At 32.3% G+C, this 14,045-nt stretch overlaps 1 protein-coding gene across 2 annotated transcripts; it reads left to right on the forward strand.

Moving 5' to 3' along the window:
- Positions 1–687: 687 nt before the first annotated feature.
- Positions 688–4,264, forward strand: LOC108904947 (glycine-rich RNA-binding protein 2, mitochondrial-like). 2 transcript variants are annotated; one of them, XM_018707675.1, is made up of 5 exons: positions 688–985; positions 2,445–2,628; positions 3,643–3,678; positions 3,867–3,957; positions 4,128–4,264. In XM_018707675.1, exons 1-5 carry the CDS (start codon positions 710–712, stop codon positions 4,135–4,137), a joined length of 597 nt encoding a protein of 198 aa, XP_018563191.1. In that variant the 5' UTR covers positions 688–709; the 3' UTR covers positions 4,138–4,264. The 2 variants fall into 2 exon arrangements, with proteins under 2 accessions (XP_018563191.1, XP_018563192.1); XM_018707676.1 differs by having other exon boundaries at positions 3,643–3,675.
- Positions 4,265–14,045: the final 9,781 nt, after the last annotated feature.

Consider the following 14,045-nt stretch of genomic DNA (forward strand, 5'->3'; position numbering starts at 1 on the left):
AAATATAAATTATGTCGTCATTGGCGCACACACAAAAAAGTAACGGAATAGCCCAGTGGCGCACAGGCACCAGAAAGAGAACATCCTGTATATGTATTCTCACCAAATTCTATATTTACCTTGCCCTTACATAAAAAAATAAGTGTATCAAAGTTTCTAATAAAAATAGTTATCAAATTAATTGAAAAAAACTAGGTTATCTATTCTATATTTAGAAGGCTATATCTCAGTAGGCGTGCACTTTTGTATATAGGTAAGTTAGGCTAAATAGTATTATTTTTATCCAAGGAACGTGTGGTCAAGCGTTGTCCATTATTTTCAGGGACACCCTGTATAAAACTAAAATTAAATTCTCGAATCACCCTCACCTTTAAAAAGTATCACTATAATAATAATTATGTTAAATTCATATGCAAAATAGGGACGAATATTAACAAAAGGAAGTCTCCACGTACCGATAATTCCAAAATGAACAATAAGTACATATTTGCTAATTTAATAATAAGTATCTAATAATAATGAAATGATATTTACTCAGAATCACGTCTAAATTAAGACTGCTTTTTATGCAAAGGTATTGTATAGCCAATTAGATATATAGTTCCCTACTTCTTGTTACAATACAAACGAATTAATTCCCGGTGGTATTACATAACTGCGAAGAAACTATAAAAACGTAAATAATTCGGCGAGGAACACATAACCAACCATGAAGTGGTTAGTAGCACTTACTTTGCTAGCTGCTGCTGGCATTAGCCAAGCAGAGCAAGAAGTTTCCCTTGCCAATGCATTGTCAAGGCCTGTGGGAGTAGTTTATCTGCTGGACATCGTTTCACCACCAAGGGAGAGGCCAGAAGCTTTCAACTATGAATCTTCTAACTTCATCAGTGATGGTCCAAGCTACGGAAAGAAGCATTCGTACTTACTGGTTCGCCCTATTCCTGCAGAGGTCCGAGAGGTTCCTGTTCTCCTTCAACAGGCGGAGGTAAGCGCTAAAATAGTATTTTTCTTTCTATAAAAGAATGTTTTTAACATTGTTAATGTTATCGGTAATACTGGCAATCGTGAAAATTTAAAGGAAGCACAATTTTTATGTACTGGCTTTTGGTTACCATTTATGCAGTGTATACTTCGAAACAACTAATAGTTGATGGGTTTTAGATTTTCAAAGTTATTCATTGATATATTTGTGTGTGGTTATTTAATTTTGTTCACTTATCTTATGAAGGCACTTAGATATTACCAAAAACTTACTGAAACCCATCGACTTTTAGTTGTTCTGAAGAGAGCACAATATATTTGGTGACGAAACGTCGAGAATTAAGAATTTTAATTTTCGTTTAATTTTTGTTTTAAGATGAATACAATAAACTCAGCAAGTATTTCTGAATTTCACCAGAGCATGATTTCGTTGAGCATTTCTTTATCTAATTACTATTCATATAGTTAAATATTGGAATTTTATTTTTTTTAATTTATTTGATTCCTCCTTGCTGTTATATTTAAGGCTATAGTTGAAACTGAGTTTCTGCAAATATTAGATGATTTGAATCTAAAATTCAAATATAAAAATGTATGTGCAATGATACTTTCTTCAAAAACTCAATTATTTTTTAAATTGTCTATTTAACAACACTAGGAGATTAACTAACTAAACCACGAATTTTCTAAATTGAATTTATCCTTAAAAAATTTTTTTGTTTCAGTCTTTTTTTATTCATAGCCTGTAGCAAAAATTACAATACACTTAAAAAATTAAATAAAGTCAGATTTAAAATAATTTGTTTCTAATATATTGAAGGTAAAAAATTTCTAAATTGAAATATATTGAAATATTTATATACATTAATAAACAAAAAATCATATGTATTTATTATACACATCATTCACTGTCAAAACTGTAATAAACATTGTCTGCCTTCAGAAATCATTACAAGCCACATAAGGAGTAATTTTGTTTGAAACAGAAATTTTATTTCCTTCGCGATGACAACTAAATTTCGGTAAAATTAAAAATTATTCAAATAATAAGATTAAAATTACATTAAAACACAATATTCTGTTTTACCAGCTGTAATTTTTTACGAGATTCTATTCAACCAATTAGCGATCACAGTATCTCGAGCGCAGACGTGACGGTTTGTCATTGTTCATTGTAAACGAATCATTAATAATGGTTAGGACAAGATTTAGGGATTTTTCGTTACCAGTACCAGCCCTGCAACATTGGTTGCCTAAGCTAGGCGGTCACATGGCTTGTAAAGGTTTATGAAAGCTCTGTAGTATGTGTTCTTAGCATTAATATTCTCTGGAGTTCGTTATTTCAAAAATTGACATACCTACTAATGATATTTACTTTCAAGGTACATTTTCTCTCTCTCTGAATTTTCCATTTTTCAACATTTTTGTTTCTTATAGTGGTAATAAATGCGGGTTTATTATAGGATGACAAAGATGCCCCTTCCAAATACTTAGTTCGCCAAAGACGAGAAGCATATCCAGGTAAAAGTGGAGGTGGCGGATTTGGAGGAGGCGGTGGTGGCGGTGGAGGCGGTGGATTTGGAGGCGGTGGAAATGGGGGCGGTGGACTTGGAGGCGGTGGACTTGGAGGAGGCGGTGGTAAAGGAGGTGAGAAATATGATATTTTCATTTATTTTGCATGTAATAGTATTTCTTGTTTATTTATTGATAATAAACGGAATTTAAATTATGTTAAATAACATTTAATATATAATATTTTCATATAAATTCAGATAAAAATAATACTCGAATAAAGAATGTCTATGGTTATTTAACAGTACACTATAATATTTAATAACTTCCATTTTGTCGATAAAAAATTTACAGGAACATACTTATTTCTAGATTTCGCTTAAAGTATCGTATGTATCAAAATAATGTACAATAAATCCTAGGAGAAATAGAAAATAGGATTGTTTCCATCAACTATGGGTTGATGATTGATTTCAATTAATCTAAAAAAAGTTATCATCATATAGTACTTACTAGTAATATGGTAATAGCGAATCACGTTCTGCATTCGATGACATTCTGCCGTTTTCTCGAAAACACTGCGTTTTACGAAAAAGTATCGAGAGACAAAACAGTTTCTAACTTACATGGCTTTCAGGCGGAATAATAACTTTTTAGAAACTCAAATATGCAACCAAATTTTTTTGGCTCCAAATACAAGGGGGCCTACGAAAACGTGTCTTAAAGGGATTTCCCGCCCAAAAAGCGTAACACTGTCAGATTCCACATGTCATAAAACCCCTGTGTATCAAATTTAGTGATTGTCGTACAACAGAGTTCTGAGATATAAAAAAAGACTATTCTTAAGAGCGGATTTCAAGGGGCCCACTTGGCAAAAATAAAAAATACGTATCTGTAACCAAATTTTGTTGCATTCATTTCAGGACATCCTGTATATGCAGTGTACTAAAAGTATGTTTTATCTTGTTGTTTCCTGCGATATTATTAGTTAAAATTAATTTTAGTATACAAATATATAATCTTTTTAACTTCATTTTTTCTTTAAGAATACAATGAAGAATTTCACTTATCGTTATAATATTTACCTTTGAGTTACCATATTTTTAAGTAGTTATTTATAAAAATTTATGTGTATCTAATTATTTCCAGGATTCGGTGGAGGCAGCTCTGGAGGAGGAGGAGGAGGTAAGATTACAAGCCAAGAAAAAAAAATTAATGAAAAGTAAACATTTTATGGTAGATTAAATATCGATTTTTCTTTAATTACTTCATCTATTGATCATAATAAAATAATAACTTAACGAGCCTAAATCAAAAACTGGTACTAATTTTTCTATAGCTTAAACAGAAAATCAACATTTTTCATTCTGTAGGTCAACAAGGAGGGGGAGGCGGCTTCGGCGGAAGTCAAGCTTCAGCATCAGCGTCAGCTCAAGCATCTGCTGGGTCGCATGGTGGAGGATAGTAAGTTTTTATTAAAATATCTGCCCATTTTAGAAATGAAAAGAACAAATTAACATACTTTCTGTTATTAATAAAGAATAATGAATATACTTATATATTATAATATAATTTGTTGTATTGTAACAAATTCACTTGCGGTAAATTCCAAATTCAATTTCTTTTTTTTTCAGTGGCAAGTAACAAACCCGAATATAATACAGGGGAATAGACCTCAAGATTGTCCCATGGTAGTGAAACAGCACAACTCTCAAAAAAAAAAACTATGTCAATTTCGATATATTTTTAAATAAAATGCAAAAAGTATAAATATTCTGTTTTTATACTAAACCAAACAATCCTTTTATTATAAATTATGTCATATAATTTTTATAAGTGTGTGTATTTTGAACGAACGATAATAAAGCAATATGATTGTGTAATATCTAGATCTAGAACATACCTGTACATGGTGAACTTTTATTCTCAATATGACACACTACTTCCCAGAAAGTTTCATACCTCACTTCCCAAATCATTTTTATATGGTCATGGGTGTAAATAAGGACAACAGTGTGTTTTTTTGAAAAAACTGTAAAAACTGATTTTGACAGGAGAATAGAAAAATAGAAATATCAATTATTTTAAAATTTTTCCTAGGAACGGCTATTTTGAACAAATTACAAAAGAAATAATAGCTAGGGATAAGTCGCGGAATATAAATTTTTATACTTTATGAAGAATCAGACAGAATAGATGAAAATTAGTAGTAGGTAGCTACTTATTTCGACATTCTGATGTTTTCATCCTTTTTTGTTAATTAGTCACTACTTTCTTCATAAATAGATAATTCCTTTATAATTATTTTACATAATTAGGATGTCTTATCTTGCTAATTCAGAAATGGCATTTTACTTACTTACAGCCTTCCTGACGATAACGCAAGGAATCACGCCTTATTTATCAGTATAGGTCCTCAGCCAGTTTGACCATGTGCAAAAACATTATCAAGCCTCCATCAGCAGCTCCAAGAAACTGGAGCATTTGTGAAATATAATGATATTGGGAGATCTAAAACAATCACAACGTTTATTGGAAGATCATTTGGTAACGAGTACTCCCAAAATGGGTATTTTATTTTAATGTAAACCACCAAACAATTTTAAAGATATTGAAAAGTTATCTCTTTTATCCATACCATTTTCAGGAAGTACGTACATTATTGCCGGAAGATTTTCCTTGACGGTTCAATTTATGTTAAAGAGTACTATACAGAACGTATGAAATCTGTTATTTCTAAATCGATTATTTTTTACAGATGAACCCGATTTCTCCCTTAACTCCATACAACGCTCGACTGGGTATTACTGGAGATTACATTATTCGACCGTTTTCTCCTCGATTAAGATTAGATGGCTATAATACAACTTATTTTGCGATATTATTTATGGTTTATAAGTGACCACAATTTTTATATATCGGATATATTTGAACAGAGTATATCAAAATAGATGGATAGGCTGAGGCGCCCGACTAATCATGGACCCGTAGATCACCGGACTTAAATCCCACGGACCTTTGGGAACATTTAAAACTTCAGTATATATAACGCCAGTTGACAATGTGCAGGATCTAAGAAACAGTTTTCATAATACTACTAGTACTATGAATGTATAATTGTGATGACTTTAATTTTAATGCAGCTATTTGGTATAAATGTCAAGATAAATAATTTTAATGTCATAACCTTAATGTCTTTTGTAAATTGTTCGAAAATAACTGTAGCTAACAAAATTTTAGAAAAGTAAAAATTATTAGTTTCATCAGTGACACTTCAAGGATTTGTCTTCAAAATTTGAAAAGCCCGTGGCGACATACAAAAAATTTTGACATATCAGAAATGATTTCTAGGAATTACTACAGTATACCGAATTTTTAATTCCTGTTATACAGGAAAAAATTTGAAAACAAATTTATTTATATAAATAAATTTGCTGCACAACAGCATTTCTGATGATTGGGTTATGTTACATGATATTAGTCCAATTTTTGACGACGATTTCAATTCCGTGATTGAAATTTCTGTATCAGCTCTAGTTAAAAAAATATGACTCGGGTGTTTTTTTTATAATAAAACACTATAAATTTAGAGACAATTCTAATTTATTTAATTCTTATAATGAAAAAAACTTTCTCTTATATGATTTTCTTGCTAAAGCTGAAGGCAGAGAGCTATTCTGAATGCTCCAACAATAGTCAGCCATCATGTGTACGTTCCAGTGGCCTTGATAGCGTTCCTCCATGGTACAGAGGTCCTGGTGGAATCGCTCACCCTGTTCTTCACTTAGGTCCCCAAGATTGGCGGGAAAATAGTCCAGGTGGTTGTAAAGAAAGTGTAACTTGATGCTCATGTTACATCCAAGCCTTTGAAAGTGACTCATCAGTTGTTCGACGTGTTGAGAACATTCAGAACTTTTCTTATTTCCCAAAAAATTTTTAACAAGCCAAACAAACTCATTCCATGCCGTTTTCTCAATCTCTGTCATGGTGTCCGTAAAATATGAGTCTTTTATTAATGATTTTATTTGTGGCCCGTCAAAAATTCCCGCTTTTATCTTTTCTGCACTCAGTTTTGGAAACTTTTTTGATAAGAAACGGAAACAATTTCCATTTTTGTCAAGACCTTTTACAAATTGTTTTATCAGTCCTAGTTTTATATGTAACGGAGGCAAACTTATACGATCCCTTGATACTAAAGGTGGGTTTATCACGTTCTGTTGTCCTGCAACTAGCGCTTCCCGAGGAGGCCAATCTTTTTTAATCCAATGTTGATATTTAGCTCTACTGTCCCATAAGCAAAGAAAACAGGGATATTTTGTATAACCACTTTGTTGGGTCTAAAAGAAAGTTGACCATTTTTAAATCAACACATATGAGCCAATTGTGTTCCGCATATTTAATTTTGTCTAAAACCAGAGCAATAGTTGTATATTCTTCTTTTACTTTTGTGGAATGTGCAATAGGCAACGACCCTAATTTATTCCCTTTGGCAAATTATTATTACGCAGGCCGCATTTGCGCCCAGGAACGACTTATGTTGGTAGACCCTAACCACCATTCAGTGCAGGAATGAGGGAAACCTGGAAAACCTCATTAATTAGGGGGGTGGTCAAATGCCAACCGGTGTCAATCTCTCACATTGACCCAAGCCAACATTCTTCCACCCTACCATATCTGCACAGAGGGTGCCAATCCTCCATACAAGCATAGTTAATCTACGGTCTACCGGCCGCGGGATTCGAAACCCGGGCAGATCGACACATCGATTTAAGTACTGACGCCTTAAATCCTGCGGCTATCGACCGTGAATGCTTAATGATAATGTCTAGTGTGTCTGTCATACAATTGAGGTACCTATCTATCATACAGTAAAAAAATGCCAACGTATAGTGTAATTGACATCACATTTTACCCCCTTACCTTTTTCTGTCTAGGAAAAAAAGCTGACAGTTGCTTTGACACATTTCCACAATTGCAATAGTCGAGATTGTCATGGAGCATATTTATGCTTGGGAGCTATTAAATTTACTAAACGTCTTTACTTAGTATAAGAGTAATTTCACTTTAAATATTGAATCTGAATTACCAAAATAGTAAGTTTGCTCTATACACTTTTTTCCTGAAGGACACGGTATTTGAGATAGAGGATGTTAAAGTTTACAAAGATATATCATATCATAATAATGCGATGACTGAATGAATGAAATTTACTACAGCGTATTCACTTAATTAGACCTTTAATTGATTGTAATAAACCTCGTGCCTTTAACAAATTGCGTGTTACTGAAGGTGCCGCACCATTTACCAAACTTAGGCCACTGGCTGGTTTTTGTAGATATAATGTAATTCAGGTACTGTTATATTAAATGAATGAAAAATGTTTCTTGGTGTAAACTTGTAAACTTCACCACCTTGTATTTCGCATACCGCGTTCCCCAGGAAAAAAGTTTATGCAGCAAACTCTGTTTAATTGGTAATGAATCTATTCTTCAAGTTCCTGCATTTAAACTGAAAAAATACTATTCTGCAAAGATGTTTTATAATAACTCCCACTGTTTTGCAAACAAATAATACTTTTCTTATGACCCGGATATGATCCACAGGAAATGCTAATTTGGTCATAACTCAAAAAAATTTGTTAAGTATACCATCGTCTAGAATAGGATGAACGTATTATAGACAGGATTTATAATAAAATACTTTTTCTTCAGAGAAAATTTAAAGAACAATTTCGTAAATCTAATACCAGAAAAAACAGCAGTGTGACCATGACAATCTTGATTATGTACGGGGTCAGTAAATAAACCAAAGTACTGTGGAAACCATAAAAGTAAATATGTGACATGTATACAGGCTGATTCAAAATTCAGTACAAAGGGAGTATTTTTTAGGTCAAAATAAGACTTTTTTCCTACAAACGTGGATCCACAACTGCTTAGTTTTCAATATAGAGGGTGTTAAAGTTTTTTATTTAATTTTTTTCTTATTTAGGCATAATTTCCAAACAGATTTGAATGTTGGCATACAACTTGGTGTATGGGAGTTTTTTAAGATTCTAAAATATGTCATTGCCTTTGACGCTGCTTGTAGGAGGCACCACCTATAAGGGTACGCTAGAATTAAATTGGCTCTAACTTTTTTCCTACAGGCACATTGACGTTTTGTATTAGTGCGATTATTCCCCTATCAATTTTAAACAAAAAAGGTATACTTGGGCGTAATCTCTCAGACCAACCGTTTCCGAGATATTGGCTGGTGAAGAGTTAAATGCACATCATAGTTTCGTATTTTATTGACTAGCTATTTATGGTAAAAAATTTTAAAATTTATTTTCGCCTTTTAATCAACGATCTTTAATTTTTAGCTCTACATTTTTTTGATACAACTAACCGTTTTCGAGAAAATCAGTATTGACTAAACGGTAGTACTGTCATTTTTAAAGTACATAGAGATAAAACATAGTAGGCTATGACTGCTTAGTTTGACAACTATCGTTAGAGGTTTTCTATCAAACTTGTTGAAATTTAAGACTCTTAGGAACAATACAGGCATCAGAAAACAGATTATTACAAAAAAAATACTTAACTCTTCATCAGCACATCTCGGAAACGTTTGTTCTGTACACTGTAGCAAAAAAGTTAGAGTCCATTTAATTCAAGCGTACCCTTATAGGCGGCGCCTTTTACAAAGAATATCAAATGCAATGACATATTTAAATTTAGCATCCTAAAAAGGCCTCGTCCCTCAAGTTTTATGACAACATTTAAACCTGTTTATAGGAAAAAGAGTCTTATTTTGATCTCAAAAATACGGCTCTAAATTTTGAATCAACCTATATATTACTGTAAACATAAAGAAAGGAATCTAAATAAGGGTAACAGGTTGTCCCGTAAAAAAAAGCAAACGTTGGGTTTAGGTAGGTATATATTTCCTTGATATCACTATAAATTTTGGTCCTCATCATTTCCTAGAAAAAGAGGTAAAAAAGATAACGTGAGTATCACTCACGTTATCTTGCACATTGAAATATTTTATATAAAACTATAATTGGTACATATATATTTGTTTTAATGAATAAAACCCTGCATGTCCATAATGTAAAGCAATAAAGACATACGAAATTGTCCATAATTACTTTCATAACACCAACTAAATTCTTGGAAAGCTAATCAGGTAACATAACGATTTTAAACAGTTCTATAGAATGGTTCATTATTGAGGCTATAACAAGTCTTAGATGTCTGTATTAGCAAGCATGTATAAGGTATGTATCCTATGACAAACTGGGGATTCCAACGTTCCAGATTGAGGTGCTGAATGTTTACATAAGTAATTTGATTTCTGACGTCGGTGAATGACCTTGATTAGAAATTGTAAATAAAAATAGTCAACATAGGATTAAGTATTGACAAAAAATATATTTTGACTTTTTTCATACAACTGTATAAGGTTGACGTCATTCAGACTTATAGTAATTTTCGTGTATTTGTATAGTTTCCGAGCACACATGAGATAATTCTTCCTGACCTATTCCTTTTGTAACAATATCTTTGCTAAATATAACAAATTAGTTTTATCTTCTTTTTTGAAAAGTTGCGTTATCATATTTATCCTCCACCCAACTCGTAAGTAGCTTATTGTTTGATATGTTCACGTGCATGCGCAGATCCGGCTCTCTTTCTCCCGCTTGCAGGCCGTTCATTAACCTCAATTTTTACTGCTGCTGGCGCGATTATTACATGAACTATCAATGCAAAACTTTCTACAGATAAAAGTTTAACCCTTTCTAGAATTCTCTAAAATCCCGGTCCGATACGTCCAATAGTTAACTATTAACAATTAACGTTATAAAAAAAGCTATCTTGGGAATAAAGAGGGGTAGTTGAATTCTTTTTTTTTTTAATAGGTACCGAAAAAATAAGCACTATTTAATGCAAAAAGAGCGAATTCCCGAGCGGCTTTTGCATGACCTTGTGACAATTTGTTTATAACGATGTTTTGCACGTCATAGTTTGTTAGTTATAAATGGCTAATTAATTTCAACTTTTCGAAAATTTTCTTTTTCGATACGTTTCTTTGGATCAATTAGAACCTATATCTACGATATTAACTTCTAGAATTAACGTTTAGTAATTAAATAATTAATTACAATTGAATCGTCTTTTGGCGCACATGTTGGTCATTGGATTGACCGTCTTTTCAATAAATTTCATCAACATCCATCGCCTTTTGCAATAATAATGCGCAATTTTCGAAAACTGATATTCTCGCGTTCGACTTTTATTTTACAATTAACATGTAGGGGTGAAAAATGACTTTAGTTGGGTACCTTAAATTGTAGATAATTTAATTGCCTACAAAATAAAATAACTAATATTCCGAATAGGTCGTCACAATTTCCGTGGGCAATAAAAAAAATGAAAAAAACACATAAATTTGTCACTTATTTGCAATTTGTCCACTTCTTTCACTTCTCATTTCTTCTCTTCATTTGTCACTTCTTTCGAGTTACTTATTTGATATTACCTTCGTTTCTACAGCAGTTGAGGACTGATTTGAAACTATCAGAGATATTTGACCAATTGGTTGGTGACCTTAAACTCGCTAAAAGTATGTGACAACTTGAAGTGACCGAGTATATTTGATAGTTTGAAAACAGTTTGATAGAGCTGCAGAAACAAACCTGTCATCTACATGCCCTAAGTATGATAATGAGATAATTGAGAAGAGCAAAGTTGATCTAAATAAAGACTGTTAGGAAGCTAGAGAACTGTTACAAGAACGTTTCCTATAATGGCTCTTATAACAATATTATTAAACAGTTATTTAATTACTTTCCGTCGTATTTCAACTTTGCGTTATTAACAATAAAAGTCATAATTGCAATTGCTTTATTTACTGAATGATGCAGCTAATTAAATAAATAACTTCGTACCCTATCGACGATAAAAGTTATAATCGTAATTGATTTATCTCTTGAATGCGAATGGTGTGATCAACAACAATAAATAAATAAATAAACTTTAATGATAATTGCATCTTACCGTCAATAAAAAATTACATACCTCATTTAAGCATTAATTTTTTCTCGTTTTGCTCTATGTAAAGGTTAGAACAACTCAATGTCAACTTTTTAAATACAGGGTGTTTCAAAACATATGTAAGAAAATAAAAGGCGTGATTCTTTGGCTCATTCCTCGGCATATTTTAAATTGTCAATATTTTTTTTATGCAAAAAAGTACTCGTCATCGAAAGCTCTAACGCAAATAGTTTTCAAGATAAAAGGCGTTTTATGATACGAAGTGATGAAAGTGGCGAGGCAACATGATAAAAAAAATATATTTCAAAACTAAGCATTATTTGCAACAAAAATTACAACAGTTGTTGAAAATTGCAGGTTTTCAACCTATGTCTGAGTGAATGATGTACCCGTGTTCCAGATCGTATTGCAGAATGCAATAATGCGATTCATTAGTCCTTAAACAGTATTAACTATTCTTAAGTGACGTTAAAGAAAAAAATCCAAAACATTTAGATCTGGGGACCTGGTCGACCAAGGCTCCTTGGCCCATCCAGCGGTTCGGATCCCATTCATTTAAAAATTGGGTGCGACTAAACTAAAATACGCAGGAGCACCGTTGTGCATGAACCATATTTCGTTTCTTAATTGAATCGGAACGTCATCTAAAAGTTCTGGCAGCGCTTCTTCAAAAAAATTAGCATAATGGCAAAAGTATGGCCTTGATCTCCTACAACATCAGCAAACATTAACGGACAATGTTTACTGATGATGCCCTTCCAATATGGCACGTGAATTTTATTTTTTTCGTAAATAACACTTGTTGTAAGAAGCGAGGATTTTGTGCAATTTTATTTTGAAACCATTGACACACAGCCATTCGTTGTGGGAAATCCTCTGACAAAAAGGGCTCGTTCTCGCTGTATGTAATAAGGATCTAACATCTGGCTCTTTAATATCCTCCACACTGTAACGTGACTAAGGTTTAGTTTGGAAGCTATTTTTCTAGTGCTTGTTTCTGGTTCGTCGTCGATTTCTTAAAGAACAGCTTCTTCCATTTCCGAAGGAAGCATCCTAGGTCGCCCATTCCCAGCAGCTCTTTTATGAAAACTTCCAGTTTCATGTAGACATGCATAAATATAAATAAATATTCTTTCATTTGGTACCTGTCGGTTTGGAAGCCTTTCTTGATAAATTTTTCGCGCTTTTACTGCATTTCCGTCGGCAACATCCTAAACAAAATGTATATGGCACATCTATCACTGTAATTATTATTCATTTTTTTATCAGTAAGCAAACGAAATAATAAGAATAAGCAAATTAATTAGTTAGTAAATATAATAAGTATCTACGATATTGACTCTTGGAAACTAACTACAATTGCTACTAATAAATAGATGGAAATCAAATGTTTTTGTCGACAACAAAACACGTTGTCACTTTCTTTCATGTTTTCCTTCATAAAACGCCATTTATCTTGAAAACGGTTCACGTTAGAGCTTTTGATGATGCGTACCTTTTTATGTAGAAAATATTCACGGTTTAAAATGTATTTTCAAATGTCAATTTTACCAGAGTCGTAAAAATTCGGGGCAAAATAACCTAATGCAATCCTAAAATCTCCGCAACTATCATATGAATAAAGATTGAATTTCCGCTCAAAAGTAGCTAATATTAATCATAACACATTTACAAAATTTTAGTTCTATATCTCAAACGGTTCCTGAGATATCGTCAAAATACTGACTTTTTTTTATCACCATAATTCTCGAAAACAGTGCGTTTGCAGACCCATGTTAATAAGAACTTTTTTTCTTAGAATGAACAAAGACTCGTACTCTTCATTTTCAGACATATGTTTTGGAACACCCTGTATAATCAAATTTGGATTTCCTTGGGTACATGACCGTTTGGAATAAATTTACATATTTGCCAAAATTAAAAACCACGTGTGTAAATACAATAAAAAAAATGACAGTGACAATTAGTAAGAAAATCTTAACATAAAGATCAGATAGGGCTCAATTTTATATTTTATCCAATACTTGTATAGTACAGTACGCGCCTAAAGTATGGAATAAATTAAGTAAAAACGAAAAAAAATTTTTTTTTTGGGAAAAATCCTCGAACAGGTCGATTTTTAATTTAAAAAATACATATTTTAGCATAAAAAGTGATTTTCAACCGTCATTTATTTTCAAGTAATGACGTCATCGACATTTTTTTTAAATAGCAACCCCCTATTTTATTTCTTGATTCTGAAATATCGTTTCATTGTCGATCCGACAGTATTAAAATGTTGCCATCTTACATAGGAAAGTTTTCGAGTAAATGACGATTGAATGTTAGAAAACCCAAATCAATTAAAATAAAGCAAGTTTTTTATGGATCACGTAGGTGTAAATCTTTACAAAGTGTCACTGTCATACCGACTTTCTAAGTATTGTAAGCGATATAAAAATTATTGTTGAATTTAAAGTATTATGGCACATTTAACTGTCACACAAAGAATTGAAATTTTAATTCAACAAT

This window comes from Anoplophora glabripennis, unplaced genomic scaffold (assembly GCF_000390285.2).
Source record: "Anoplophora glabripennis isolate ALB-LARVAE unplaced genomic scaffold, Agla_2.0 scaffold98, whole genome shotgun sequence".
In the NCBI taxonomy this organism is placed as follows: Eukaryota; Metazoa; Arthropoda; class Insecta; order Coleoptera; family Cerambycidae; genus Anoplophora; species Anoplophora glabripennis.

Coding starts and splice junctions, on each gene's coding strand:
- LOC108904947 (XM_018707675.1), top strand. CDS start 710: ATGAAGTGGTTAGTAGCACTTACTTTGCTAGCTGCTGCTGGCATTAGC. Junction 2,629..3,642: donor AGGAGGCGGTGGTAAAGGAG/GTGAGAAATATG, acceptor AATTATTTCCAG/GATTCGGTGGAGGCAGCTCT. Junction 3,679..3,866: donor CTCTGGAGGAGGAGGAGGAG/GTAAGATTACAA, acceptor TTCATTCTGTAG/GTCAACAAGGAGGGGGAGGC.